Consider the following 23,686-nt stretch of genomic DNA (forward strand, 5'->3'; position numbering starts at 1 on the left):
GAAGTTCCTCACCCATGATTGATTGGATTTATATACCGCCCTCGATCATAAGATCTCAGGGCGGTTCACAGAATAAAATGTACAGAGGTTCCTAATAGACATTTTTATTGATAGCCACCTGTCAACATGTCCTCCATGATACCTTGGAAACTTATCTACTGGGGGACCTTGGGTATCAAACTTAATCCGTTCCAGAAGTCTGTTCGACTCCCAAAACCATTCGAAAACCAATGCTCAGCTTCCTGCACTCAAACGGTAGCTGCGTTGGACGTTCGGCTTCCGAAAAACGTTCGCAAACTGGGACGCTTACTTCCAGGTTTGCGGCGTTTGGGAGCCGAATTGTTTGACAGCTAAGCCGTTCGAGAACCAACATACCACTGTATGGAAATTAAAGGGAATTCAGCTTCAAATGTAAGAAAAGCCCTGCCAGTTCCCCTTTAATTTCCATAGACAGTTCCCATCAATTTTTTCTCTTGTTGCTGTTAGTAGTATGACAGTAGCCTCTACAGCAAATTGTGCTGTAAAGCCCATAGAGTATGATGTCCTTCCCCAGTGAACTTGGAACAGCCAGCAGAGATAGAATGCCAACATAATACTTATTTATTAAATAACTGGGATTAAAGAACCATCTTGGTTCAGAGAGGAGGTCTGAAGAAAAACCTGGGAAATGGAAAAACCTCACTTTTCGGGGCCTATTTAGCTGTTGGACAGCATTATAGAGCTGACTGCGATAACTTGTGACAAACACAGTGATTCGAACTCTGCCCACAACAAGCCTTCCCCTTTTTGCTAACCAGATTGAATGGTGAAAACAAGGGAAGATTGATGGCTAGGCTACGAGGCATGGCTAGCAGAGACTGTGCTTGGTTTGATTTGTGACAAGTTGTGGCAGCTTATTTTTGAAGCAGCACAGTGGGGTAAACCTTGAAGGAGCTCGAAAGGTAGGAGGGCTGAGGTTCTCTCAACTCCAGGCAGTGTTGGTAAACGTTTGCACCATGCTGTGATTTTGTTTTTTACTGCTCTAGGATAGTTTGCGGATTTAGAAAGCTATGGAGATTTATTTTTTACTTTTTGCCTTTCTGTCTCTCTGAACTTTTGAAACTTGGAATTTTTATTTCAGGTGGCTGTGGAGAAACCTGATGAAAAACTCCCACCAGATCCTGCCCTCTCTGCAGAGAGCCAGAACAGAAACTTGACAGATGAGCATACCGAAGGGCGTTCGAGGCCTCAGGAGCGTGGAACTGATGCGGAGGCGACTGCGAGTGTCGACTTAGCTGAGGTTTCCCAAAGCGATGCTGCTTCCAAGGATACGGAAGTCCTGGAGAATTCAGCCAGCAAACAGCCTAGTGCAAACACGATGGCCGGTGGCATTTCTGCAGAGAAGATTTCTGAATTAAAGGCTTCCTCTCCTTCTGCAGAGGAGAAGGAGGACAGCCCACAGAGCGGTGGCGCCGTGTTGCTACGTCCTGCTGAAATAGGCTGGTTAGAAGCAGACAGTGACTGTGGGGAAGTCAACAAACCGTGTAGAGAGGGGAGGGGGTCACAGGATCTCCCTGTAGATGACGAAGATATAGAGGGAGAGAGCACGGGGTGGGAATCAATTGAACTTGCTCTTTCGGACAGCAACGATACTGACTCAGAGCCCCGAGATATGGACTTGGACCAAGAGAACAAAGAAGAGGAAGGCTGTCCAATGGAAGACAGAGAAGCTGCCAGGGCCTCTACGTCCCCAGTCACTTTTCCACCATCACCAGCCACAGTTTCTGAGCATCAGGCAGAATCACCTGGTACCCAAGATGACTTTGTACTATCAACCCCTAGTTCTGCATCTCTAGACCCAACGGATGCGGTTAAGGGTTTCTGCCTTTCACAGAAAGATAGAGAGGACAATCTGTTTGATTCCCTTCCATTACGGACTAGCCCTGTAAATCAAATAACCCATGATGAAGTAGCCCAGTCTCCAGAGACAGAAGATGCCGTTGAATTAGCCAAACATCCCATGTCTCCAAACCAAATGGACGTGGCTGAAAGCACCCGTAGGTCCCAGGAAGATAACAAAACCAACCTAGAAGATTCAGCTTCTGCGCAAGCTGCTGAATTAAAGGATATGGCAACTCGAGGAGAATCTGTAGAGAGTCGAGATTCTGTTGTACTGGCAAACAGCCCCAAATTTCCAAACCCAGTCGGTTCGGACAATACTTCCTTTGGCTCCATGGAAGAGAAAGGAATGAATCTTGCTGATTCAGTTTCACCGGAGGCGAGTCCTGACCATCAAACAAGTCCTGATGATGTAATGGAATTGCCAACTGCCCAGGAAGACTCTGCGGAGTCAACCAAACATCACATATCCCCAAATCAAATTGATTTGATTGAAGACGTTTCCCAGGAAGAGGGTAACCTGACTGACCCAAGTCCACTGCAAACTGGTGGACCATGCCGAGTGCATAGCAGCACATCAGTTCAAGGGGAATCCACAGGGAAACAAGAAAATTCTGCTTTATCAGCTCCAAATCTTGCACCTGAAAAAGAAATAGACTTGGTCATGGCTTCCTGTGTTTCGCCGGAAGAGGATAGAATCCACATGGCTGATGTGCTTAAGTTGCAGGTTAGTCCTGTCTATCAAGTAATATCTGATGAAGAGGAAGACTTGCCAGGGAACCAAGAGCGCTCAGCTGAAAATAGCACACTCACAAAGCAAACGCGTTCAGCTGAGGATTCCTGCATCCCACAGGAAAAGGAAGCCCTCCACCTGGTAGGTGTGGCTCCATTGCAAGTGAATGAACTGCGGTGCAACACAGCCACTCAAGAGGAACGGAAGGCCAGGCAGACAACAGAACGACTTGGCGATTCTCAGGGCCAGAGCTTGCATTTGGATAATGAAGAATCGGACACCAGTACCGACAATCAAAAGTGTGGCATTAACAGTGAGGACATTGAAGTCTCTCCTGTGCCCCGAGAATCGGCATCTGGTGATGATAAGCTAAGCCAAGCTGTAGTTACTGTGCCTGAAGACATCAGGTCCTTTCTCTATGAGTTGATAGACACTGTGAGTGGCATGACAGCCGTGAGCAAAGAAACCGCCTTTGCGAAAGAGAATCCAGCCTTAAACTGGATTAGTTCAGTCACCCTTGAGTGTGTGACCCCTCCTGAGAGTGATGAAGAGAGTTATGCCACTGACAAGCTTGCCCATTATGACCCTAAATGGGCGATGACAGGTGACTCTTTAGCGCAGCCTAGCAACAAGAGAGACTTTCACATGGCTGTACAAAGATACGGGTGGTATCATTCAGCACTGCAGGGAAGCATAAGTTCTGGTCAAGTGGATGTGGCTGAAAGGAAGTCTCATCAAGAGACAGGAGCTGCTACGGACACCCTTGAAAGTTCTTGCTGTCCAGAGTGGGAAGACACGGGTACGAGAACTCCAGAACGCCAGTTCCCCTTGATCCAAGCAGCTGTGTTGTGTGGGGTTAACCCAGGACAAGTTAGTTCGGAAGCATCCATGTTTGAGGGCGAAGACCAGCTCAGGAAGGCAGGCAGAGAAATGCTGCCATCCGTGTGTCCTACGGAATGTTTATCCGAAGAATCTGGGTCCTCTGCACATAAAGACACACATGATCTGTATGAAAACCCGGTGGAGAACCTGGAGGACCCTGAAGATGCTCCGGCCGGTGAAAGACCAGTCTCATTTGTCAGAGCTACAGGCGTGAATATAAATTGGGAAAATAAATGTGTTTCTGTGGACGGTGTCCCAGAACTTTGCGGAGATGTGCATCCCAGAGGTCAGCCCGAGATACCGTCTACACGATCTGCTGCCTCGCCAGATGCCATGGAAATGAGTTGCGCCAGTGATTTGAGCTGTGAGAACGAGCTTCAGAAGGGTGAAGGCTGGATGTATCTGGAAAACAAGGTGACGGTGCCTGATGTTGAGGCTGAGACTATCCAGTATGACTGGCCGTCCTCATTCAGGGAAGGCGATAGGTCTGTGCTGCCTTCTCCCGAAGAGTCGGGATCTCTAAAGGACTATTTAAACTTTACTATAACCAAGAAGCACCAAGAAAAAACCCGAAGCTTTCAGTCTTCCAAGAGGCGTAGCCCTTTTTTCGGAGAGCAGGAATGGAAAAACTTCTCCGATAGGGCTTGGAGGGTTCTGAACGACCCCATTCAGAGCACTTTAGATATGGAGTGTCTGCGTTTCCACGATAAGCTAAAACATACCCTAAAGAAACCACAACCTCCTACCTCTGGCGAAGGTACTCCGGAGCGCGTGCTTCAGGTAACGGCAGAGACGTTGCCATCGAGAAAGGTCCCTGAAGCTCCTGAGCTCAGTGTGCCACCCAGGAGCCGAAGCCCTCTTCTGATAACTATTTTGAACCGGGGCCCGAGGCACAGTGCCCCACACGGCACCCCCAGGAGCAGACACATCGACCCTTTTGAACCTCCTCCCCCGTTTGCTTCTGCCCAGGAATCGGTGAGCAATGCTGCTAGAACGAAAGGTCAAGGACAAGGGCCGGCTGCTTCTTTCCACCTCAACAAGTTAACGTACAATAATAAGCTAAAGGATTCCCGAGGAGACATATCGGTCATCATGGACGAGTTTGCTGAACTGAGCAGGTTGATGACGCAGGGCAACAGGCAGGCGAGTTTCGCGGCCAGAGAGCCAAATCCTACCTCAGAAGATGCTCTGGAGAAAAGGGGTCCCTCCTTGCCTCAGAGGACCACGTCCTACGATCACCTCTTCACTGAACTCTGCAGCACACTACATTTCAAGCTGAAAACGGTTGCCCAGGAAGCTTGCAAAAAGCCTTATGCATTCTACCTGGTGGAAACGGGCGACAGTCCTTTCTTTGGGAGACTAAAGGTAAGATGTTTCACATTTTATTTTATTTTACAAAAAAATAATATTGGTTTTCCACAAATTTTTAAACACACCAACAAACAAACAAACAAACATAAATCCCAACCTGATTAAGACTAATCTTATTAACATTGTTAAGCGACTTCCTCATGTCCCCTTGGTTGAATTTCAGTGTATATCATTTTAACGGTTTTCCAAAACCTATATTCTCATGCAGTTAACTTAATCACTTAACATCTTTCTTACTTTCCTGATCTAAATTTCAACATATTAATTTATCACATTACATATTAAAATCCTAAGCCTATCTGGTATTTGCAAGCTTTTCCAATTAATTTAACTTAACAAAGATGTTTCACATTTTAAATATTGCACCAGGTTTTAGGCGTTGGAGAAATAGGCAACGGGCAACAACTGCCCAGTGTGGATGGAACGCTTGCTCTCGGCCACACTGTAGTTTGCAAATCGGGAACCGGGCCCTTGTCTTGCACATACCTCCTCTCAGCCTGGGTTTCCAGCTCCCTTCCCTTAACATAGGGAGCTCCCTTGCACTGAGTCAGATGCTTGGTTCATCTAGCCCACTGTTGTTGACTTGCAGTGGCTTTTCAGGGGTTCTGAAACCCGGGGGCTTCCTCATGTAAAGAAAATACCCTGAGCCTGGCCTTTCCAGCGTTGTTGGTGTGGAATGATTCTAACCGGGGTTCCCCTCTGAACCGGGGTATGCAAACCAGCTTCTAACCCTGCTCAGGAGGGGAACCTTGGTTAGTGTTTGCGCATGCTGAACAGTAATACGTGATTACACTGGGTGGCAGGGTGTGTGTGTGTGTGTGTGTGTGTGGCAGGAGGGAAAGAGGGAGGATCGCAGATTCCAGATGCAGGCCCAGGTTTCCACACCACAATGTCCAGGGTGCCAGAACTGGAGTTTAATGTTGAAAATGGCAGCACCAGCGAGGGTGCCCCAGTATCTCCTACTGAGGACCAGCCTCCAAAGGGCACCATGTTGACAAAGGCTGGTCTGCTTCATGGTGCATCTCCTCTTTGCTGATGGAGGTTTGGGCTAGGTGGCTTTTGAGGTCCCTTCTGGCTCTGATTCTCTGGGTGTTCAGTCATTCTGGGGCTCTAGCATTAAAAAAAAACCCCAAACCTACTCTCAGCTGTCCATGTCCCCCTCCTTTTTTGCTTCTGTTTAAAAAAGGAACATCATATTTAATGTGCAGGACTTGATTGTATGGAAAGTGCTTTTGGGTGGGATTCTGCTGCAGTTAACAGCCTTGGGCGAATCTCCCATTTCAAGTGAGGAGAACAGGACAACAGAAGTGTGATATTAGCAGAATAGTGTTGGACTCTGACCTGGGAGACCAGGATTCAAATCCCCACTTCAGCCATGAAGCTCGCTGGGGGACCTTGAGCTGCTCCCTGTCTCTCAGCCTATCCTACCTCACAGGGTTGTTGTGAGAATAAATGGGGGAGGGGAGAGAGACCAAATAAATAGCAATGAACACGATGGATTTTGTTTGTACTGGATTAGAGGACTCGTCTCTGTCCCTCCCCTGCAGACTTATCCTGAATTTCTGTTGCTGCTTGAAGACGCAGAAAAACTCTGGTTTTGTTTTCATTTATGCTTTTAACTGTGAAAGCAACCATTCTGGTTTCGGTGATGGATTCTTTAAAATGTTTTGTTTCAGAACTTGCTGAAAAAAGGGAGTCATGTGGAAATGAAGCCTCTGCATTTTTGTAAGACAAGCCACCCCGAGGGAGACAGACTGATGGTCATCATTAGGAATGAGGACATATACCCACACATATATAAAGTAGGTTCAAAAGTGCCTTTCCTGTGTGGCACAGGAAAAACAGCTTCCGGATATTAAAACCTGGTTCTCTTCCCTCTCGCTGCCAAATGCTTCTAACGTTCCCCCTCCCTGGTGCTTCAGTGCTTTACGAAACATGGGAAGCTGCCTTTGTATAGGCAGACTTTTGGTTCATTGAGCACAGTTTGTCTACACTGACTGGCAGCACCTTTCCAGGGTTTTGCACAGAGGACCCTCTGGGGCTGTATCTGGAGATGCCAGGAATTGGACCTGGGTTCAGTTCTGCATGCAGAGCAGACCCTCCGCCACCAGTATGACATTCGGTTCACGATACCGGTTCCCAGCCGTCGCCAGCACTGGGCGTAGCATTCAGCTTCCTGCTAATCTTGAACCGCAGCCTTCACTGAGGCAAGTTTCCAGTCCCTGTGAGGTTGTGAAAGAGAAGCTTGCTTACAATGCAGTAAGCGTTCTGCAACTTTGCTCGATCATACAGGTGGCAGGATTCCCCTCTGCGTCACCCTAAATTTGGAAGGCTAAACAAGCTCTAGCAGGGAATACACAGGCCAGTCTGCTTTCTGTTGTGGGTAGGAGTTCCTGTTTCTGTGTGTGCCTTCCTCCCCAAGTCTGAGAAGGGTCAGATCCAGTGGCGGAGAGCAGGCGGGAGCGTGGCGTGCCGCCTGCGGGGGTGGGAGGCAGCCGTGATGGCACCCACTGGGATCGTGCTGCCGGGGGTGGTGCGCTCCCCCCGCACCCCTCTTCCTCTGCCAGTGGTCAGATCTCCCGCTTTTGCACCCAGTGCCACCCTCTGCCCAATCGAGGGAAACGTAACCGATGGACCAATGCTGAACCTGAAAAAACATTTGTCTCCTGGGCAGATCCCGTCCTTGCTGAGGCTAAAGCGCTTTCCCAGCGTGACCTTTGTGGGAGTGGACAGCCCTGAGGACATCTTTGACAACACGCATCAGGAGCTGTTCCACAGCGGGGGCTTCGTGGTGTCTGATGACAAAGTGCTCGAGGCAATGACACTAGGTGAGATGTTGCGCCCAGTGTGCCAGTTCCAGAAAAGCACATCTTTCTGGAAGTGGTGTGTCTTCAGAAATGGTGCACAGGGATTGTTTCCTGTGATTGAATGTTGTGGCAGTATAAATTGAAGCAAACCTCCCTGCAAGCAAGTCAGGGAGAATATGTCTCCTCGTGTTAAATATTTGTCTTCCGCTCGTATCTCCCTTAGATGCGGCCGGGTGCATCTCCCAGTAGTGTGGTGCTTTGCAGTGCTATGTATGAAGTCCTAAACAGTTTGGTACCCAAATACCTGAAAGAGCATCTCACCCGATACCAGCCACCTTGGGCCCTACAATCAGGATGGAGGCCCAGATGCTGGCCGTGCTGTTGGGCAATGCCCTCCCGGGGTTGACCCACGACAGGGCCTTCTCAGTGGTAGTTCCCTGCTTGTGGAACACCTTCCCTGTCAAGGTGTCTCGCTCATTATTAACATTTTGGAGGGACCTTAAAACGTTCACCCAGATATTTAATGGCTGAAATACTGTTCCTTGGCACCTTTGAAATTATTAACCTTTAAGGATACGTGACTTATTCCCCCCCCCCCCCATTTATTAATTTCTTCAGGTTTTTTTTCCTTCAAGGGATGGGATGGCTTTGCTGTTTTGTGGTCTCCTTTGAGAGGAAGGGTGGGGTAAAAATCCAATCAATAATACGGAGGATGATTCAGTGAACGGCGACAGTGGCAATATTGACGGCTAAGGACCGGTAGCCTTAATAACAGGGGCTACCCAGCTGTTACCATGTGACAGCGGAGACGGAACTCTAGGCAGCCAAACTTCGTAGTTTTCACTGTCCTGTTCTGCTGATGCTCTTCCTGCAGGGGAGCTGAAGGACGCCGTCAAAACCTTGGAGAAGCTCAACTGCAGCCACGGGAGATGGAGCTGGCTCCTTCACTACAAAGAGACCAAGAGACTCCGAGAGGACGCCAGGTGAGGACGATTCTGGCACTGACTAAATCCCTTCTCCCTGCTAAATCCCTGCAGAGTCCTCATTCCCCCGCCTGCCGGGATGCCTTTGCTAGCCCCCCCCCCCCCCCCCCGTCCATGCAAGCATGTATTTATTTCCTTACTCCCTATATTTACAGACTGCCCAGTTTCAAGCTCTCAGGTAACAACAAAGACCGTTTAAAACCGCAGTTTACTGAAATGATCAAATAAATTGATTGAGGCCTCGGATGCAGACACTGGGGATATCCTTCCTCCCCTATGCACGCAGCCAGGCCCTGATCCGAGCCAGTGCTTCCACATGCCTCCCCTCCTCCCGAGTAGCTTCTGTGGACAGTTCAGCAGCTGCCTTGAAGATCTTGCCTGCCTCTCTGTCTCCTCTGCTGTGAGGTCCGGCCAGGAACCCAGGCAGTGGCCATGGGGGCCTCTAGTCTGGGGTCAGGGGTGTCTGGCTCTGCTGCACTGGAGATCCACTTGAGGATCCTGCGTTCTTTTGTTGCTCCTTAGGAGGAGGTCTGAACCTGGACAGAACTGGTCTCTAGCTTGAGGACATTACCTAACCACGTTTCCCCTGAGAAAGAGATCCACTGGGTCCCAAAAGCCTGCAAGCCCAACTCTCTCTGTAGTGTAACACTCCCTTGCATGTGCCCTGCTTCACCCTGCTGCTGGCTCAATGAAAAGTATTCAGTTCCTCTGAATTTCAGCACATGGAACTCCCATAGGATATGCCTGCATTCTTGTTCATTTATATAATGTCGTTAGCTCAAGAAGCAACTCTCTGGGCAGCATCCTGCATTGCAGGGGCTTGGACTGGATGACCCTTGGTGTCCCTTCCCCTTCTACAATTCTCCGATTCTTATTCTGTGAATAAGAGGTGTGCTTTTGGGGCACAGTCGCCAACTCAAAGCTGTTTGGGACCAAACTCTCTTGACGTTTTGTTCTCCTGCAGGAAGAACCCTGCAGCTCATGCCAAGGAGATGCTCCTGAAATCCTGCCAGGGTTCCAACATCACCGAAGTTCTCCACTACCATCAGTGCGATTCCAAGTCTTCCCCGAGATCCGAGCATCTGAATTGCTTGCTGAACTTGCAGGTTCAGCACATCAGCAGGAGATTTGCCGTGTTCCTCACAGGTAGGGAGATCTTGCCATGTGGGGGCACTTCTCATGTGGATATCTTCTCTCCCCCACCCCCGCAAAAAAAAACCCCACATTTTCAGGGCAGTGTGAAAAAGGATGTGCAGACAAGCAGCCTTTGTGGGTCCTGGCCCTGCTGAGATGGGCTTTCCACTGCCTTGAGCTTTTCCAGAATTTCCAGAGGTTTAGAGTATTTCTGAATGGCAGAGCAGCCAATGAGACCATCATGGAATCGTTAGGAAAGGGGTTGAAAACAAAAGCGTCGGTATCATAATGGGATTGTGCAAATCTATGGTGCGACCACACATGGGATGCTGTTTTCAGTTCTGCTTACCAAACCTACGAAAGGATATTGTAGAGCTGGAAAAGGTTCAGAAAACGGCAGCCAGAATGGTTTGGAGCCACATTGGGAGCTTTTTAGTTTAGAAAAAATGAGAGCAAACTAAACATTTGGGACTTTTTTTCCTTTTCTTTTTTTAGGGAAAAATGCAGGTGTAGCGAACTTTAAAAGAGGATTAGACAAATTTGTGGAGTCGATGGCTGCTAGCTATGATGGGAATATTTGACCCACTGTCAGATGCAGTGCTGGTTCTGAATTCCAGTTGCGAGCATTCCCAAGGGGAGTTTTCTTGCACTCAGGTCCTCCTTGCAGGCTCTCCTAGTTGTCCCCTGTGAGAACAGGATGTTGGGCTAGATGGGACTTTGTCCTGAACCAACGGACAGGCTCTGCTTACATTCGTGTGTGTTCTCCAGGTGTTGTTCACTAAAACTCCCATCACCTCCGACCATTGGCTGATGGGAGTTGTAGTCTAAAAGCAGCTGGAGAGCACTATGTTTGCTTTCCTGATAGAGATCTGGTCTTAAGGCACACATGGGCATTTTGGGTTCCGGCTTCCCAGCTGGGACGCACCCCTTCTCTGTTACTGCCGATTGACCAGAGAAATTGCTTTAAGACAGGGGTGTCAAACTCAAATTCATTGGGGGCCGCATCAGCAGTTTGGTCACCCTCAAAGGGCCGGTTGTATCTGTAGGACTTTATCAAAGTTATTTTTCCTTAGGCACTGGTGTGTGTTGTCTTGAACCTATACACTATTTAATATACCTATTCCAGTACGATTTTAAATAAGAATAGAAGAAGAAATAATAATGATTTTTTTAAAAAGATGACGAGATGGGCTTCCAGGCAGACTGGAGCTCCAACGGGGAGGAGACAGGAGCCTATCCCAACAGAGCAGAGCAGAAGCAAATGTTGCCTCCCCCCGCCCTGCCGCCGCACACAGGAGTCGGAGGATACGGAGCTGCAGTTTGGATAGCAGCTGTTTCTTGCTTGCAAGGGAGCCCCAGCGGCACTGCGGGCGTGGGTGGCCAGGATGTCCTGCTGGGCCCCCGAGCTGCTGCAGTTGCTCCCGGGGAGGGGGCTATCCGCCAAGTCCTCCAGCCCGGAGAAAGCCGATGTGTTGGCGTGGAGAGGGGGCGGTGTTTCGTAGCCAGGCTCCCGCAGCCAAGTTGCTGGCAGGCGCCCACTTTGCTCCAGCCGCCCAGATGCCGGCGCGTTCCTCTTCGGGGTGGGAGGCGCCACTGCTTTGCGGTGTGGCACACCGCCCGCCCGGCTCCCTCCACCCCACTCTGCGCAGCTAAACTGGCAGCAGCTCCGCCTCTCCCAGCCCAGCTGGGGCGCGCTGCCTGCGGCAGGACCTGCGCCGGGTCCCCACTCTCCACTCGCCTCTGCCATTCCCTTCCCTGCCTGCCGGCCCCGCTACTTACCCACCAGGGCGACCCCAGCCAGCCCCTGGCCCCGCCGCCGACCATCTCCTCGCCAGCTGCAGCGCTGCAGTGGCCTCTTCTTGCGGCCCGAGCGAGTGAGCGAGCGGCGTCCCAAGCGTGGCTCTCGCTCCCTGCCCTCGCTGCCAGCCTCCGCGGCTCTCTCGGGCTCCAAAAGTTGCCACGCGCACAACCCGCCCCCTCGAGCAGCCGTGCCTGGGAGGCTCCGAGGGGCGGAGGCAGCCGGCTCCGAGCTCGGCTTCACGGGACCGCCTCCTCTGCAGCGAGCCCCGGACTGGACCGAGCGAGCAGAAAGCCTCTTTGCCCGGCCCGCAAGGCAGGCAGAAGCTGTGGGACCGGCCGGTAGGCAGCGCCAATGGGGCGCGTCTGTTGGAGCCCTGTCTGCAAGCAGGCAGGGAAGGCTGTTCGTGTGGGTCACTTTTTAGAAAGGCAGAGAGCCTCCGCCGGAGTGCGGACCCTAAAATCTGGGTCGGGACCAGTAAAAAGGATGAGAAGCTCGCTTCCTCGCCCTTGATGCCACGGGCCACATGACGAGGTCCGCGGGCCTTGTGTTTGACACCCATGCTTTAAGAGGAGTTTCACAAGGCCAAAACTGATCAAGCATTTCCCCCAACCAACTCCATCCCCACATACCCAGAGTTGACCGAGCTCCCTGGAATTATCTTGTTGGGAAGCCATCTCACGGCGTTGTATATTTTGCAGAGGTAGCAGCAGTAACCTCTTTTTTCATTTGCTCCTTATAGAGAAACCCAGCGCCAGCCGAGAGGCCATGGAGAATAAGGGGATCCTGGTGCTGGATGTAAATACTTTCATGGCGACGGCTGAAAGTTTGGCAGCACCGTTTAGAAGTGGCTGTTGGTAAGCGGGAAGCCACGGGGGTCGTTTTTTGTACCGGGGAGCAGCGCAAATGGAGAAAACTGGAAGGCTTGCGAGCACCAGCCTTAGAAGGCGGGCGGATTTCATGAGTGGCAGGCGTTGTGAGCGCTCCCTATTCTGCCCCTCTCCCTGCTTTTTTTTTTTTAGACCGGGGGGTTGGAACTGCTTTCAACCAAAGTCAACAGTCCCTTCTGGGCACTGAATGGGGTGGGCGGGGCCAAATGCAAAAGTGGGAGGAGCAAGAGGGATGATCACTTTAGGGACACTTTGCAGCCAGACCAAAATGCTTTGGGATGTGCAAAGCGTGGGCTGGGGATAAAGAGCCTGTATTGGGGATGACAGAGCTGGAAGGAGTTCTGAGGGCCAGATGAAGAAGTTTGAAGAGGCCGCGTTTGACCCCTGGGTCTGAGCACAGGGTTTTAGAGCAATATTGCTTACATGAGTTGGTACAATGCCCCAGAGTGATGAATCAGGAAGGCCCCGGTTCAAACCCCACCTCTGCCTTGAGCTCCAAAGGGGGCCCTGAAAGCACCCCCCTCCCTCTGCTCCTCCCCATAGTTGCAATTTGAGGTTGATAAAATACTGAGTTCCCTTACATTGGAAGGATTATAGGGGAGGGGGCAACCTTAGGAGTCAGCAGATATCGTTGCTCTCACAGCATCCTTATTGAACATGAAGAAGAGGTTTGGATTTGATATCCCGCCTTTCACTCCCTTTAAGGGGTCTCAAAGCGGCTAACATTCTCCTTTCCCTTCCTCCCCCACAATAAACACTCTGTGGGGTGAGTGGGGCTGAGAGACTTCAAAGAAGTGGGACTGGCCCAATGTCACCCAGCAGCTGCATGTGGAGGAGCGGAGACGCGAACCCGGTTCACCAGGTTACGAGTCTACCGCTCTTAACCACTACACCACACTGGCTCTGGGAACTGGAATCTCAGCTTCTGGTTGCTCACCCCACCTCAAGAAAGTGCATGCATGTGAAATGCTTTGAGCACTAAAGCCCCATAAAAATACTAAAAATATCGTCCTTGTTTCTGATGCCGCACTGCAAACAGAACAGTTGAAGGGCGCCACCTGGTGGTCTGTGAAAGACCTGCACCCACAGCCCAGTTTTTTTCTGCCTCTCTTGTGTCTCCAGCCCAGGTGCATCTTCATTACTTTTTCCATTCTGTGAGGCCTCCTCCAAAGAGCTCGGTGCAGCATACATGATTAGCCCCTGCTGTTTTATTCTTGCAGCAGCTATGGGAGAGAAGGGGGCTGGCCGAATGTCAGCCAGTGATCTCCTGGATTGACGGATATTTGAACCTGGATCTGACATCCACTTCATCTGCTTGTGGATGTTTTGATGATTAGAACACCTGCAGTATTTGCATATGAATTACCATATTTTTCGCTCTATAGGACGCACCAGACCATAGGACGCACCTTATTTTAGAGGGGCAGAACAAGAAAAAAAATCTCCCCCTCTCTGCTCAGCGCCCCTTCAGCGTAGTGGTAGGAGAAACGGAGCCCCTTCTATTTCTTCTCCCGCTTCGCTGAAGGGGCGCTGTGCAGCTCTCCCTCTCTGCTGAAGCCAGGAGAGTCTATCCCTGAAGCCTGGAGAGCGAGGGGTCGGTGCGCACTGACCCCTCTCGTTCCCCAGGCTTCAGCGAAAGCAATGCAAAGCCTCCGGAGCATGGAGGGAACGCTCCCTCTGCGCTTTGGAAGCTTTGCATTGCTATCGCTGAAGCCAAGGAGCCTGCATTTCCTCCATAAGACGCACACACATTTTCCCTTAATTTTTGGAGGGGGAAAAGTGCATCCTATAGAGCGAAAAATACAGTAGGTTTCAACCAAGGTTTCCCAAACTTGGGTCTCCAGCTGTTTTGGGACTATAGTTCCCTTCATCCCTGCTAGTTAGGGATGATGGGAACTGTAGTCCAAAAACAGCTGGAAACACAAGTTTGGGAAACCCTGATTTAAAATAAGGCAGTGGGCTGGTTGTGATGGAAACTTTCGTCTGGAGGGCCGGTTTCCCCATCCCTGCTGGAGATGTTGAGTTGAAAGGGGAAATGTCTGTGCAACAGGAGACACCTCAAGGATACCAGCAAGCAAGACTTTGACCACTGAGATGCTGCTGGAAACAAAAATACTGTTTGAACTCAGACCAAAAGTGTACTGTATTATTCTCCCCCTAATTCAAGAGGATGTTGAATTATGGCAGACCGTGCCTTTTGTGTAATAACATCTCCTCCCTGCTCCGTATCAGTTTGCCATTTTGAAATACACAGCAGCATCAAGAGTGATCCTTACTGTGATGTGTGTCCCTTTATTTTAGGTAACAGAGACAGATGCCTTCCTGACCCTCCATGGTTCTGGCGCAGAACGCTGAACAAACCTGTTCAGTCCCAGGAGAGAAATTATTATTTTTTCTGCTTCCTGACTTGCACAATAAAAATTGTGCCTCATGCATAGGACGTTTTCTTTCCTTGTTCTTCCCCACTCCATCCTTGAATAGAACGGTAGCTGTTTTATTTAAGGGCTGCTGTTTTATTTAAGGGCTGTAGAGAAAAGTCGTCTTTATTTAACCACAATGTGGAAAAAACCTTGTAAGAAAATTATTTGTGTTATTATTGATAGGAATTGTCTTGCATAGGAAGAAGCATTATAATGACTGGGTTGTGCAGCTAATTATAATTATCATTGTGGGGTGGGGCAGGGGAGGGGTGGGGCAACCTGTGTTACTTGAAGGTTTAGGAATCAGTCTGTTGGAGACAGTTTTTCCAGACATACGGTACCTAACAGACTCCATCCACCTGGAGCTTCACTGCAATGCTTTTGGACACTGGCTCAGATTCATTTAAGCAGTGCAATGGCAAAGCGGAATTGAGTCGCAGGTGGATCGTGATTGGGGTACTTAAATCACAAGCAACTTGGGGTCTGGTTTCCCCTTTTTAAAAATCACATTAAAACAAGTTACTGTGCAATGAACGTTACCTTTCAAGGTTTTTTTTATTCATCTTTTGCTGATGGGTATTAACCAGTAACAAGCAGAACTCCACCCCCCCTTGTAGATAGCAGAGTTTGAATTCTTGAATTAAAAACCTCCTTTCCTCTCTGAACTATTTATGGTGTTGCAATAAAAGGGCCTCCCCGGATTACAGCACCGACGAGAGGCGGAAATGTATCTCTTTGCAGATTTTTTTTTGTAACTAACATTTATAAATAAAGCTGGATAAAAAGTTGTTGGCTTGAATCAATGCGAGCAATGTCAAATGACTGGGAGGGTGACAACCGCCGCAGACTCCAAAAGTGTGGTTCATTGTTAAGTGTAAAGTTGTTTTTTCACTGGGGCAAAGAGCTGCAAGCTTGCCAAAGTAGAGTGTGGGTTGGCAGCAGGCAGACAGACAGCAATTTTGAGCCGGAGGTTGCTGATGAATGAAGGGGTCAAGCCAGTATATGGCAGCTGTGAAAAAGGCGAGTTCCAAGGGATCAAAAATGCTGGCGTCACAATATCCTCTGGGGCAGCTACGGTTGGAATTTATATTTGACTACCATAAAATCTGATAATGGCATGGGCAATGCTATTAACATTGAGCAGCTTCACAGGGGCATTCTGCTTGGTTTCTCAGCACTGCACTGCAGCAAGGCTGAAATTCTCACTTCAAATCTGTCCTTAAGACCCGGTTCTTCCAGAAGATTGATCGTCAGCTGGCTCAAGTGCTAATCATTCCCCCAGATTCACCACTGTAAGCTTTCTGCAGAGCAGGGATGGGGAAACCAGTCTCACTCACATTGGGACTCCAGTTCCCATCAGCCCCAGGCAGCAGATCCAGTGGTCAAGGACGATGGGTGCTGTAGTCTAGCAACTTCTCTGCTGTAATAGTCCTGTCAGAATTTATCACTGTTGTGTTGTTTGTGTCTAGGGCAAATCCTTAGACTTGGAAACAGTAATAATGATGGGCACTGGGAAATGTTCTTAAGCCTGTGACCTAGACTTACCAGGATCTTCTCCATTCACCCTCCCATGAGGACACCCCCCCCCCCGGTCTGCATGCTAGGCAAAACTTCTGCAAGCATAATTGCATCCACAATCTTCTCCAAATTCCAAGAGGGGCTAAAATTACTGAACCACCAGGCGACATATATGCCACCGCAAACTGGTTTAGTGGTTACTGCTTCTTTGGCAGGGGGCAAGGAGAGCATGAATGTGCTCTTCAAAATTCTCAACTGCACTGAGCACCATTTGGTGGAAAGGGAGAAATCCAAAGAAAACTAAGCTCCGACCTTATGCTAGTGTTTGTGACAGCAAGATGGACCTTGCAAAACGTTCAAGCAGAAAGTAAAGCCGACATAAGTCCACCCAAACATCAGAAAGAATGCTGCCAGCTCTCGGTGCAGAGTATCTCCCTGGCAGTCTTAAGAACTAGGAAGTTTGTGTTAGGATATAGTTCCGTTCCACCATAAAAGGGTACAGGCATGACTATTGTGTGTCACATATCTGTTTACTTCCAGCGCTTGCTGGGAAGTTCCGTTTGCATATTGCTTTTGCTTTTAGCTGTTTTACTGGAGACGAAGAAGAGTTTGGATTTGATATCCCGCCTTTCACTCCCCTTCAGGAGTCTCAAAGCGGCTAACATTCTCCTTTCCCTTCCTCCCCCACTACAAACACTCTGTGAGGTGACAGATTACAGATAGGTAGCCGTGTTGGTCTGCCATAGTCAAAACAAAAAGAATTCCTTCCAGTAGCACCTTAAAGACCAACTAAGTCAGTTCTGTGAGGTGAGTGAGGCTGAGAGACTTCAAAGAAGTGGGACTAGCCCAAGGTCACCCAGCAGCTGCATGTGGAGGAGAGGGGAAGCGAACCCGGTTCACCAGATTACAAGACTACCGCTCTTAACCACTGCACCACACTTTGAAGGGAAGAAGACATGTTTTTTCCTTTGTTCCTGCTGTTGAATAAAATGCTGTCTCCCCAGCAGTATCCCAACAGTTTGCAGGATCCACAGCTGAGCTCCCAACTGTGTATATGCCTAGTAGACCATTTTGTTTTTCAGTGCTTCATCCAGACACCATGAAAAAAAGGTGATGCAGCTAGGAGGTGGTTCTTAACAGGTTTGCCTATTCTGAGACTATCTGGAAATGATCTGCTAAGGGCCAAGAGGCAGCAGGACACACCCTCCCCTTTGGGAGAGCTCAAAGCCCCCTTCCTGCCTCAATCCTAGACCACTTCCCCCAACCCATTTGAGAGCAAACTAGGAGCCTTGCCCCCAAGTCTAACCAGGGCCCTGTGCATGCCATCTACAGAACACCGTGGGGCAAACGGGGAGGGCGACTGAGAGGTGAAATCAGACCACAGCACGGAACTCGTTTCCAGAAGTTGGCTTTACTTGGCAGTACAGAAGTCATCTAGAGCCTTCCCCACCAGACAGAAGCAGCCCCACAGGCTCCATCAAATCAATACTGCAGCGCAGTTTGGTCCACTTGAGAAGCCAGACGTGGTACAGAAGAGGAGAGGGGGGAGAAGAAAAATACTTGCACAAACACAGACACAACCTTGCCTGCTTTGGAGTTTCATTCTTGCACCAAGTTTTCTTTTTATTAGTTTTATCGCCTTGAAAACACAAAAAGCCTTGCGGCACAGTTGTGTCCCGACAGATGTAAACGTTTTGAGAAGCTTTTAAGGAGAGGGTCGGAGGTGGGAAGAGAGGGGCTGGAGGGGAGGAAGAGGAGGAGCACACTGGGTGAAAATCCTGCCACGTGGCTGCAATTGCTGTGGGCTTTGGCCATAATGCAGCTTTGCAATGAAGTTTAAGACTGGATGGGATGAGTCTCCTGGGCAGAGAGGGAGCATGGCAGAAAGACGAGGAAATTGTCAGCAGGGCACCACTTGCTTTCAATGGAGCACAGATCAAAAAGAAAAGGGGGGGAGAGGGGAGGGGGCTACAAAGGGGTCAGGAGAAAGTGAGGCAGGTGTTAGGGGTTTGGGCTTGTGCACCCCACAATCTAGGTCAGCAAGGGAACTTTTAGCATCTGCTCATCCTTTAGTCAAGTTAGCAACAGTTAAAAAGTCAAGGGCGTCAGTATCTGCCAATTTTGACACAGCAACCTCGTTTAAAGAATAATTAACACATGATTATATCCAAAGAGGGGAGGAGCGTTTTCACCAGTGCAGGACTCTTTTTTTTCTTTTTCTTTTTTCAATCTCAGGAGATATGATTACAAAAAGCAGGCTTTTACAATATTGAACTTCGTACGGTGCTCGCTTAAGTCCCTCTGTGTATACGTAACCCCCCCCCCCAACACCAGCCAATTTAGATCTCTAAGTTAAGACTTAAAAAAGCACCGTTACTGCTGGTCCTCCTCTCCGTAGATATCGTTCTTCTTCCGCTTCATCTCTTCGAAGTCGAACTCTGATCCCATCATCCTCTTGTAAATGTCTTTGATGTCATCACACGTCGTCTCAAAGTGGGTGGTGGCGTCGTAGGTGCGAGAAATAAAGATCTAGAAGAAACCACAAGCAAGGGGGTTTACTGCCAAAGCTTTCCCCTTCTGTCCCATCCACCAGGGTGTCTGGTCTTTTGCTTCCCAATTCATACAAACCTGGCTCTCTCTGCCCAGGTCAGTTGGTGCAAACAGGTCGCAGACGCTAACAAACCTAAGGGAGATGAGAAAAGAAAAATCACTTTTAATGGCGATTCTGAAAAAAACTTAAGTATGTTTCTAAAGGGCTGGTCCCAGAGAGGTTGGAGCAAACTTATTCTCTCCTCCTCTGGAAACTAGGACCCGAACCAATGGCTCCAAGTTACAAAAAAGGAGATTCTAACTAAAGACCAGAAAGAGCTTTGATGGTAAGAGCTGTTCGACAGTGAAATGGACTCCCTCATACATACAGAACCCCTCCACAAGTGGCCTCAAAACAAGCAGTTCCTAGAATAAAAAGGTAAAGGGACCCCTGACCATGAGGTCCAGTCGTGACCGACTCTGGGGTTGCGGCGCTCATCTCGCTTTATTGGCCGAGGGAGCCAGCGTACAGCTTCCGGATCATGTGGCCAGCAGGACTAAGCCGCTTCTGGCGAACCAGAGCAGCGCACGGAAATGCCGTTTACCTTCCCGCTGGAGTGGTACCTATTTATCTACTTGCACTTTGACGTGCTTTAGAACTGCTAGGTTGGCAGGAGCAGGGACCGAGCAATGGGAGCTCACCCCGTCATAGGGATTCGAACCACTGACCTTCTGATCGGCAAGGCCCAGGCTCTATGGTTTAACCCACAGCGCCACCCGCATCCCACAGTTCCTAGAATACATATTCTCAAATAACCCATAATGCATGGCAGGTGTGGGGGTGGCTTTCCTCTGCTGAGGGACCCCTTTTCTGGAGCTCAACAGGCCCTGTGCCTCCAAGTGAAGATGGTGAGTTTGGAGCAGGGGAGCTTACTTCTGCTCAATAGGCTCCAGGAGCTCCAAGGCAGGCTTGATCTCCTTCTCCGGGTCGTTCGTCTCCACGGTAGTGCTCACAATGGCAATGTACTTCCCTTGCGCTGCCACGTTGTGCGCGGACGAGATCATGCAGACATAGATGTCTAAGAGAGACAAAAGGGGCAGGAGTCAGGGGGCTTGAGCTGCTTCGCCATCCCTGTCACAACACACGGCTGAATTAAGACTTGCAGCAGAAACACAACAGGATGCTGCAGCCCAGGCTCTGTAGAGTGTGCCCAGCCCACCAGAAAAGGAAATCATCCCAGAAGTATCTGTTGGGAGAGCTCTATAAGTTAGCAAGAGCACTGATGCAGCCGGAAGGATCCAGACTCAAGCATGTAAAGAGCTCTGCTTGGACCCTCAAATCTAGACCGAGGTGTTAAGTATTAGGGATTTTATCCAGTAATAAGTCAGTCTCATTCAGTAGCACCAAGAGATCTATTAAAACTCTTCCGTTCCAGCTGGTCAATACAAGAATTCCCTAACTAAGAAACGGTTTGCTTTTCCTCCAAATCTCTCTTTTTTTGGTCACAAACAGGAAGTCTAAACTGTCTTATTGCTGACATTTGCAAGCAGCCCTGGAAGCCTTTTTTCAACCGAAGATTGTGTCAAAAATGCTTCACATAAACACAAAATATAGATAATAGAGATAACATGAGCATTCTCTGAAACAATACAGTAAAGAAAAAAGAACTTGGAAAAAGAGTCTGCCCAATGAAGAGTCAGAATCCTGAGAAACATGTTAACAAGAAGCCGAACCACTGCTCCTTCTCCAGCAATTTCTACAAAATCCAATTATCCCGAAAACAGCATCAAAAGGATGATACAAAGCTTTGCTCCTCTACAGAATTACCGTATTTTTTTGCTCCATGAGACACACCTGACCATAAGACGCACCTAGTTTTTAGAGGGGGAATGCAAGAAAAAAAATATTATTTAAAGGGAGCGCAGAGCAGAGCCTGTACGCATCCCAGGCTCTGCTCAGCGCTCCCTTTCATGAGCCGCGTCACTGACGGGCTGCCCTTCTCCTTCCTCGGGGAAAAGCCCCCAAGAGCCGCACACACGCTCCGCGCAGCTCTTTAAAGGGAGGGCGGCTCTTGGGGGCTTTTCTGGGAGGTGGGGGAAGGGACTGAGGGGCTAAGCCTGAAGCTAGAACAGCAAGAGGGATCGCTGTGCAGCGATCCCTCTCGTTGTTCTGGCTTCTGGGATCACTGCGCAGCCTGCATTCGCTCCATAAGACGCACGCACATTTCCCCTTACTTTTCAGGAGGGAAAAGGTGAGTCTTACAGAGCAAAAAATACGGTAGGTATTTCTGGGCTACCTTGGTCAATGAAAATGGCTGCGGTCTTCCAGGAAATGTCTAATCCCAGAAGGAATCTGCTGGTTTATGCCACCTGTCAATCTCACCTGATTTAGTAGTAGTCTACTAAATAAGAAGAGAACCATCAACTGTCACTCATTTTTTAGCAGTTCCTACTGGGGTTTGTCTTGGGTCACTCGTTCTTGACACGACACATCAACAAGAGAGGCTGCAGGAGCCGTATGCCTCAAGTGAACCGACCTCATCTTCCAAGCTTACCCGATTTCCTGTTAACCTGGTTCTGGGGAATGATTATCTGGCACGAGTTGGCATCGTTGGTGTTCTTGATTGGGTGGCTCAAGATACAGATGACCCGGATAACTTTGCCGGCCTTTTTCACTCTCTCCGGGACATAGCTGGGGTCGCAGATGAGCTGCTTGCAGCGGGCAATCTGCGGGGGAGGAGGCACCGGTTTAGGGGGCCTTTCGCTTTCAAACGGACTGGATGTCAAGGTTCATCAACAAGAACACTACAAGAGTGGCTCAGCCAGCGCCTGTCCGATACAGCTGCCACACCCCATTTGAACCAGGCAGAAGGCCTTCTCGGTAGTGGCACCCGCCCTGTGGAACGCCCTCCCATCAGAGGTCAAGGAAAGAAACAACTATCTGACTTTTAGAAGACATCTGAAGGCAGCCCTGTTTAGGGAAGTTTTTAATGTTTGAAGTTTTACACTGTTTTTAGTCTTCTGCTGGGAGCCGCCCAGAGTGGCTGGGGAAACCCAGCCAGATGGGCAGGGTATAAATGATAAAATTATTATTATTATTATTATTAGTCATCTTCCACTCCCCTGAAGGGGTCAAAGTTTGCTCCAATTCTGCTCTGCTGGGAAGGGCAGTGAATGGTCTGCGACACAACCAGCCTCCTCCTGGGCCCTGCTGCTTCTAAATCTGCGCGCAGGAAAGCTACTTTTTAGTAAGCAGAGTGAAGAAGAAGAGTGAAGAAATGCTTCGGCAAGGACAAGGAGTGCCTTGGATAATATTTCTCCCCATCCTTTGCCCACACTGAGACTCTAACCAGGGGTAGGCAACCCAAGGCCCGGGGGCCAGATGCGGCCCAATTGCCTTCTCAATCTGGACCACGGACAGTCCGGGAATCAGCATGTTTTTACATGAGTAGAATGTGTGCTTTTATTTAAAATGCATCTCTGTGGGGGCATAGGAATTCGTTCTTTTTTTCCCTTCAAAATATAGTCCGGCCCCCCACAAGGTCTGAGGGACGGTGGACCGGCCCCCTGCTGAAAAAGGTTGCTGACCTCTGCAACACCCACCTGCCACAGCAGTTGATAGGCATTGGCATCCCATAGTCAACCCTCCCTCACCACCCAACGGAACATGTCCTAGGGCCTTTCCAATGCTCTCTCTCTCTATGTGTGTGTGCGTGCACACGTATGCTTGTGCTTTCTATCAATAGTTATGCCCTCAGCAGTCTCAAACCAGAGCAGCCTTTTTCTCAGCTTTGAGTCCCTGGATGTTCTTGAACTACAATTCCAGTCATCCCTGACCACAGGCCCTGCTGGCTAGGAAACAACGGAAGTTGGAGTCCAACCACATTTAGGGACCCAAGGTGAAGGAAGGCTGCCCTAAAGACTCAACTTAGCTGGGAATGCTGCAACAAGATTACTCAGAGGGAAGCACTACCAGGGCAATACATCAACACCAGCATCTATAGATGCCAACAAGCACCTTCCCCAACTTGGTGTGGGGAGAAAGGAGAAGAGGAACACAAAGGATGACCCCAAATTTCTATCAGTTATGCTTCATGAAGTTCACAGATGAAGTTTCGTAAAGTTTCAGGGAAGCAGCCATGTTAATCTGTTGCACAGAGAGCCCAGGGTATCCTTCTGCAGAACAAAGAACCCTGTGGAAGCTTGAATTCCCATGGCATAAGTTTCTGTGGGGCACAGCCCACTTGCCCAAGCTGCTATTAAGAAGGGGGAGGCAGGGGCATCCAGAGAATTGAGACCTGAATGACTCCATTTGTGTTAATTCTGCCACCAGTTTGGCCAAGGGTGATAACTGCATTCAAGCAGAAAACCCAACCGGGACCTGCAGATCTATCACCTTGGAGCTCTTCAGCCCCGTTTTCACATCCCAGCAGAGGAGCCAGCGAATGTCAAGTAAGTTTTGAGCGGAAGAGAAAAACAAAGTCGCATTGCTGTACCTCCCCTTCCGATTTCACTCCAACCACTTTGCCGTTTTCTATGACGATCTCTTCAATCGGTTTGTTCAGCATGTAGGTGCCTCCATAGATAGCGCTTAACCTGCCAAGGAAGTAACATAGCTCAGCGTGGTGCCGGCGATGCCAGAGTTGCGGGTTCGAACCCTGTATGGAACAGCTGCCTATTCCTGCATTGCAGGGGGCTGGATTAGAATTCAGCCTTTCTCAAGCTGCAGGTCCCCAAATGTTG

The 23,686-nt window shown here is 49.4% G+C and overlaps 2 protein-coding genes across 5 annotated transcripts in view; one reads left to right on the plus strand and one right to left on the minus strand.

Annotated features, from left to right (window-relative positions):
• TASOR2 (transcription activation suppressor family member 2) overlaps positions 1 to 15,684 on the plus strand; it is a 59,822-nt gene extending 44,138 nt beyond the window's left edge. For all 4 annotated transcript variants that reach the window (XM_083699723.1, XM_083699724.1, XM_083699725.1 and 1 more), the window contains 7 exons: positions 1,121 to 4,858; positions 6,541 to 6,666; positions 7,539 to 7,692; positions 8,546 to 8,654; positions 9,619 to 9,800; positions 12,329 to 12,443; positions 14,778 to 15,684. In XM_083699723.1, the coding sequence (XP_083555849.1) occupies positions 1,121 to 4,858; positions 6,541 to 6,666; positions 7,539 to 7,692; positions 8,546 to 8,654; positions 9,619 to 9,800; positions 12,329 to 12,443; positions 14,778 to 14,781 (4,428 nt within the window). In that variant the 3' untranslated portion in view covers positions 14,782 to 15,684. The remainder of the gene's footprint in view (positions 1 to 1,120; positions 4,859 to 6,540; positions 6,667 to 7,538; positions 7,693 to 8,545; positions 8,655 to 9,618; positions 9,801 to 12,328; positions 12,444 to 14,777) is intronic.
• A 2,122-nt stretch (positions 15,685 to 17,806) lies between these two features.
• The window catches only part of GDI2 (GDP dissociation inhibitor 2), a 29,672-nt gene continuing 23,792 nt past the window's right edge, over positions 17,807 to 23,686 (minus strand). The window contains exons 7-11 of the mRNA XM_083700498.1: positions 23,440 to 23,539; positions 21,499 to 21,670; positions 19,878 to 20,022; positions 19,043 to 19,097; positions 17,807 to 18,943 (exon numbers count right to left, since the gene is read on the minus strand). Of these exons, the coding sequence (XP_083556624.1) occupies positions 18,788 to 18,943; positions 19,043 to 19,097; positions 19,878 to 20,022; positions 21,499 to 21,670; positions 23,440 to 23,539 (628 nt within the window). The 3' untranslated portion in view covers positions 17,807 to 18,787. The remainder of the gene's footprint in view (positions 18,944 to 19,042; positions 19,098 to 19,877; positions 20,023 to 21,498; positions 21,671 to 23,439; positions 23,540 to 23,686) is intronic.

Source organism: Podarcis gaigeae (genome assembly GCF_964106915.1).
Source record: "Podarcis gaigeae genome assembly, chromosome: 10".
NCBI lineage: Eukaryota > Metazoa > Chordata > Lepidosauria > Squamata > Lacertidae > Podarcis > Podarcis gaigeae.